Source organism: Callorhinus ursinus, unplaced genomic scaffold, assembly GCF_003265705.2.
Source record: "Callorhinus ursinus isolate GAN/ISIS: 27379988/994484 unplaced genomic scaffold, GSC_fseal_2.0 scaffold10, whole genome shotgun sequence".
Lineage (NCBI taxonomy): Eukaryota > Metazoa > Chordata > Mammalia > Carnivora > Otariidae > Callorhinus > Callorhinus ursinus.
The window spans coordinates 84345703-84352481 of NW_027397072.1; the positions used below are offsets into that span (position 1 = coordinate 84345703).

General features: G+C 35.9%; 1 protein-coding gene across 2 annotated transcripts in view; it reads left to right on the forward strand.

Moving 5' to 3' along the window:
- Positions 1–6779, forward strand: part of MRPS9 (mitochondrial ribosomal protein S9) — a 61929-nt gene that overhangs the window by 28905 nt on the left and 26245 nt on the right. Inside the window, exons 3-4 of one of the 2 annotated variants that reach the window (XM_025869077.2) lie at positions 218–280; positions 371–401. The exons of the other annotated variant lie outside the window; for it this stretch is intronic. Coding sequence (XP_025724862.1) covers positions 218–280; positions 371–401 — 94 coding nt within the window. The remainder of the gene's footprint in view (positions 1–217; positions 281–370; positions 402–6779) is intronic. 2 annotated transcript variants of the gene reach the window in all.

Here is a 6779-nt window from a genome sequence, read left to right on the forward strand (position 1 = left end):
AATAACCAGTTTAATAGTCACAAATAATTTTTTCTTTGGGGGATGTGTATGTGGTAATTTTTTCTCATGTTTAAAAGATTATAAGATGAGATAATGTATATGAAAGTCTTAGTTTGATATCTGGCATGTAGGAACTCAGAAACTATTAGTCATAACATTAACTTGTGTTTATAACAGTTGTTAATTAACCTTTGTTATATTTGTTATATATTTTCAGAGAGCTATTGCTTACCTTTTTCCAAGTGGTTTGTTTGAGAAGCAAGCCAGGCCAATAATGAAGGTAGTTCTCTTCATTAATATTTTTTAAAATTTCACTTAGGTTTATAATATGTTACAGTAATTATCTAATTCATTGTAATTTATTTTACAGCATCCTGAACAGATTTTTCCAAAACAAAGAGGTAAGTTTGCTCAAGAATGAATGAGCAGTTCTTCCTTTGCTGCAGTGTTATGTTACATATCAGCAGTCGCCCACATATGGTGGAGATACACCCCTGTGTTGTGGCAGTTGTGAGGTCGATCAGTGATACTTTATAAGTAACAATAAATGGAATTTATAGACTATTTCTTTTTAATTAAATAATATTATAATTAGATCAGCTTAGAGTTTATGCCTATACTAATGTCATACTCATTCATATTCTAATACGCTTTTTTGAGGAAGAGGTTGGTACAGATCTGGAGACTAATTCACCTTTTTTTATGTGAAAATTTAAAATTTTTGTTCATTTCGGAAGCATATTTTCACTGAATATAGACCCCCTTTTTTTGTCTTTCCTTTATTGATATAATTACATTGTCTTTTGTCTTGCATTGTTTCTGGTAAGCAGTTAGCCATCATTCTTGCCTGGCCCTCTGTTTTCTCTGGTTTCTTTTAAGATTTTCTCTTTATCTCTTAAATGTGTAAAATTAAATTTTGAAGAAAACATACAGCAGGCTTTAAGGTTGCCAGGAAATAATATATTTACTATTTTCCAATTTACATTAAAAGCCTGTTAGCCGGTGTGGACTGGTGGTAGTTATTAGTTAATTTAAAAAGTACTAAAGCTAGGGTGGTTCAGTGGGTTAAGAATTGGACTCCTGATCTCAGCTCAGGACTTGATCTTGAGGGTCATGAGTTCAAGCCCCACATTGTGCTCCATGCTGGGCATTGAGCCTACTTTAAAAAAAAATTTTTTTTTAAGTACTAAAACTAGAAATTACTTCTTAAAAACACTCAGTATAAATTTATATTTATTCATCAGTCTTTTGCTACAACCCTAGAGGGGTTTTTTCTCTGAGCCAGGTATCTGTTTCTCCCTGTTTCTTTTGCATAACCCTGCTGTCACTGACACATCATCAAAGTTTTTTAGTTTTGGTTTTCTCTTAGTGAAGCAAAGAACTTAAAACTTTCTAAGAAATCTGAGTGTAGAATATTTCTATATTTCTACAGATTTTTCCTCTAACCACACTGAAGTAGAGCAAACTTTTTTTTTTAGTAACTTGCCTTTCAGTTTTTTTAAAGCATTCAACTTAGTTTTCACAGTAGCAAAAACTATCTTTTCTGTTTCCACTCATATTTCATCTGTTTATGTAATACTTAATTCATGTAATTACAGAAATAAATATAATTGTAATAAACAGGTTTGGGAATGGACACAGCTGACTCTTAGTAAGCATGTAACTCTGCAGCAAAAATGTGTCTTTCCTAGAGGAGAGCCTGCTAGCCACAGATGCTCATTGTGCAGGCGGCATTACTCAGTATCTTTTAGAGCTGATTCAGTGGAGATTGGTAAGAGAGCAGATATTTCAATAAAAAATGTATTTGTTTTGCACTGATATTTCTGCTAAGTCTTAACCTGTGTTCAAAGCTAGGCATTCTTTTTTTTTAAGATTTTATTTATTTATTTGAGAATGAGCGAGAGAGAGCATGAGCAGGAGCAGAGGGAGAAGCAGAGGCAGAGGGCATGAGAAGGGGCCGAGGGAGAAGCAGACTCCTTGCCGAGCAGGGAGCCCGACATGGGGCTTGATCCCAGGACCCTGGGACCATGACTTGAGCCGAAGGCAGACACTTAACTGACTGAGCCACCCAGGTGTCCCTAGAGGTAGGCATTCTTTCATTCTGCTGCTCCACTTCGCTCCTTGAAATGATAACTTTTGTTTTGAATCTTGTTATAAAAATTAGGGGTCTTTTTATAAATATATTGTCTTTTATATTTCCTCATTTCTTTGACATAGTTGATTATAAACTATAACATTTCAATTGATAGCTCTTGGGGAGATAATAAATGAAGGCTGTGTTACAAGTGCACATCAGGGGGCGCCTGGGTGGCTCAGTTGGTTAAGCGTCTGCCTTCGGCTCAGGTCATGATCTCGGGGTCCTGGGATTGAGCCCTGCATCGGGTTCCCTGCTCGGCGGGAAGCCTGCTTCTCCCTTTCCCACTCCCCCTGCTTGTGTTCCCTCTCTCGCTGTCTCTCTCTCTGTCAAATAAATAAATAAAATCTTAAAAAAAAAAAAGTACACATTAGTTTTAAAGATGCAGCTCAAGTTTATTGAAATAATACTGTATATACAAGGCATAGAAACTTAATGGCTTTTCTGTAAATGTGGTAACTGATTTTTTTTTTCTTATTTTTAGTGGCTTCTCTATTTTTCAGCCTCACAGGCTCCTCACATGTCTTTGTCTCTTTGCATCTCTTATACATCTGCTCCTCTGAAACTGTTTCTTTCAAATCATACCAGCTTCTCAGTAATAGAAGTTTGTTATTGCTATCAGCTAGAATGTAACAACTGAAACTTCTAGACATCCCTGCAAAATGCTCCTGTTATTTTGGAGCTATGTCAGTATTGGTAGGATTTTATTACATATTGCAGTTAACTATATTTAGACAGGATTCCTTTAGAATTAGCAAAATATTTTTTGCCACCTACCTACCAATTTTGCTGTACTTTGTAGACATAAGACAAACTCATTTTTTATGTTAAAAAATATCAGTGAAATTTAGATTTGAATAGATTATGATGCTTGTAAAGTGCCACCACTTTCTTTACTAAAGGATGGAAGCTTCCAGATAGAGTTAACATAAAAATCCTACTCTACTATTTAAGGCAAGTGATAAAAATATCGGGAAAAACAAAAATATATGCCAGATTGATGACAGACGCAAGGAATAGCACCTAACACTAGATGAAGTGGAATTCAGGGGGGTCGAGGAGTGGTTCGATGAGACAAGAATGTTAATTGATATTGATAGAATCTAATACCCTTTAAGTGGATTTGACGACCATGAATCTTTTTGTACCAGGCATTTAGTATTGAAATGTTCATAGCAAAAGCTGTTAACTAAGGCTCTAAAGAATTTGAATAACACAGTATGATCTTACAGCTACACATACAAGTACAAAGAATACATTTTCTATATGGATGCTAATGGAATATTAATAGAATTATGATGTAATAGTTAATAGAGAACATCCAACAAATTCCAAAAAGTAGAAATGATACAGATTAGATCTTCTGACTTCAAATCAATAGAACCATAAAACTATTGGATTAAAGAGGAAATCAGAATGGAAGTCACAGATTATTTAGAAATGTAGAAAGATGAGAACAGTTCATATCAAACCCTACGATATAGACAGGTATTATGCAGAGAGAGGTATTATGCAGAAGCAAATGTATTTATGAGACATTAACAGATACTAGAAATAAATGAACTCAGTATTCAAGAAAGTAGGAAAGGAACTAAATTGATGAATGAAGAAATTTTAAAGAAGAGGTAGGATAAATAAAACCAACTAGTTCTTCAGAAAAGCCAATGAAATTGATCAACTTCTGGCAAGTCTGGTCAAGGAAAAAAGAAAACATAAAATTTAGGACAATATTAATCATTTTAAATAATATTCAGAGGATATTTTTAAAGTGAAGATTGTTGTGGGTAGCTTTATCCTAATTAATTTGAAAAATATCCTAATTAATAGGGACGCCTGGGTGGCTCAGTTGGTTAAGCATCTGCCTTCGGCTCAGGTCATGATACCAGGACCCTTGCTTAGCAGGGAGCCTGCTTCTCCCTCTGCCTGCCGCTCCCCCTGCTTGAGCTCTCTCTCTCACTCTCTCATTCTCTGACAAATAAAATCTTTAAAAAATATATATCCTAATTAATAACTAGTATTTATTGAAACATGGAGTGGGCCAGGCAACAGTTCTAAGTGCTTTGTATGTATTTACTCATAATCTTCACAACAGTTTTATTAAGTAGATACTATCATGTTCCCCATTTTACAGATGAAGGAACTAAAACCGGGAGAGTAATCTTAACAACAGCTAGGAACTGGCTGAGGCAGGGGCGAGGAGTTAAGACGGTGGAGAGGTAGGGGGACCCTAAGCTTGCTTCGTCCCTCGATCACAGCTAGATAAATATCAAATCATTCTGAACAACCAAGAAATCAATCTGACTGAGAGAACAAAACTGCAAGCCTGCAAGAAGTGGCTGAGGTAGGATGTAGGTAGGCCCTGACAGTCTTGACTCCAAAGCACTGCCACACGTCCCTAACTCTCAAACAGGTAGTAATTGTCTTAGGGAGAATATTGGTTAGACTAAAAGCTGGAGAGGTCAAAGGTAGTCAGAGATCTAACCAGAGAGGCACCAGGCCCAGAGGTTCTGTGAATTCTGTCATACTTGTAAAAGCTTGAACTTTTATATTATGTGAACTGTTGCAGAGCAGAAAAAATAAAACCTTCAGGTTCACTTTAAAGGCTCACACAATTACTAGATCTGGACACAAGTTGCAGAAAAACCTGTAGTCTCGTCTCGTCTCGTCTCATTAAATAAAATGATAGCAAACCAAATAAAGCATTATATTAAGAGAATATACCAGAGGACCTTTTTACCCCCAGGAATATAAGGGTGGTTTAATATTAGGAATTTGTTAGTGTGTTATTTGAGTCAGGGGGTAAATATTTTTATAGCTAAAAAAAGGTCATTAAACAAAATTCAGCATTTATTTTTTAATGAAACTCTTAAACTAGAACTAAAAAGAAACTTTGTTTGAGAAAAACCATCAGGAGAAACAGAAACACATTAAGTTAAAAAACATACCACTGGATTACTTTACCTTAAGTTCAGGAATAAGATAAGTATGCCCACACTTGCCTCTGGTATTTAGTATTGTTTTGAAAGGCTTAACCAGTGGGATTAAAAAAGGTACAGAGGTTAGGAATAAGTCAGTTATTATTCACAGATGTTAGGATTGCCCACCCAGAAAATACAAACCACAAACTAAAAACTGTATTAGAATTACAATAGAATATCATTATTTGGATATCTGAATATTAAAAATATTCAAACTATGAGTTCTAATTTTTTTTAAATGATACTCTTTTTTTTTTAAAGATTTTTATTTTAGAGCACACAAGAGAGAATGTGAGCAGGGAGTGGGGCAGAGGAGCAGAGCGGGAAGGAGAGGGAGGAGGGGAAAGAATCTCAAGCACACTCCATGTTGAGCACAGAGCCTGACTTGGGGCTCTGTCTCACGACCCTGAGACTGTGACCTGAGCCGAAATCAAGAGTCGGACGCTTAACCAACTGAGCCACCCAGGTGCCCCTTACGAGATACTGTCATAAAAGCATGCCACAGTATAGGTAAAGGGCAAAATACTGATTATGCAGAATGATATGAGCATCCTGCCAGTTGACGACTTGGTGGCCAAATCCCCACAAGTCAGTATGGAATGTAGTGTAATGATGATCTAAGTAACATGATAGTCACATTGGTAACAAATAAATTGTGATTTTTCTCTGCCTGTATGTAGTTTGGTGGACAGGAACTGTTTTAAAAACAGTGAATTCCAGCTTTACAAATACATATTTACATATACACATAGAAAAATATGTATCCCGTGTGTATTCTATTTATTTTAACATTTCTTTGTATACACTTCTTACTCATCTTTGTTCTGATTTTACATCTATAATTAAATTATGAAACTTCTTTTGCTAAAGTTTCCCTTGTCATCTCTTGGTTGAATGGAGTTCATTTTCTAATGGATTTTTCAAAGAGATCTCATAGATCACAAAATTTCTTGAGCACTTATATGTTTAAAATTGTTTTCCTATAGCCTTGATACTTGAAGGACAGCTAGGCTGGAGGGAAAGATCTTTGGTTCACACTTTCTTTTTTTGAGTTTCCTGAAAGTGCTGCTCTATAGATGTCTTGCTTTGTTGTTTTTAAGAAGTCTCGGATCAGTCTAGTTATTCTTTCCTTGTAAGTCATTTAATCTTTTTCCCTGGTGGTCCTAAGGATTCTTTGGACCTTTGTTAGTAGCTTTGTGGAAGTATGACGTTGAGTTGATTATTAAGAGTTAGCTTACTGGGGTGCCTGGGTGGCTCAGTCATTAAGCGTCTGCCCAGGGTCCTGGGATCGAGCCCCGCATCGGGCTCCCTGCTCAGCGGGGACCCTGCTTCTCCCTCTCCCACTCCCCCTGCTTGTGTTCCCCTTTTGCTGTGTATCTCTCTGTCAAATAAATAAAATCTTTAAAAAAAAAAAAAGCTTACTGTGCTGCCGATGAGCTCTTTCAGTATTGTAGATTCAAGTCCTTTACACCCAGAAAGGTTTTTTTTTTTTTTTTTTTTGATAGTTATAAATACTAGTTCTGTTCCACTTTCTGTTTTGCCCCTTGGGACTCCAATTATATAAATGTTATTTCCTTCCTCGGTTGTTTTCCACATCAACTGCAGTCTGTCTCTGACTCATCTTCCTTTTTTTTTTTTTTTTTTTTTTTTTTTTTTTTTTTTTTTTT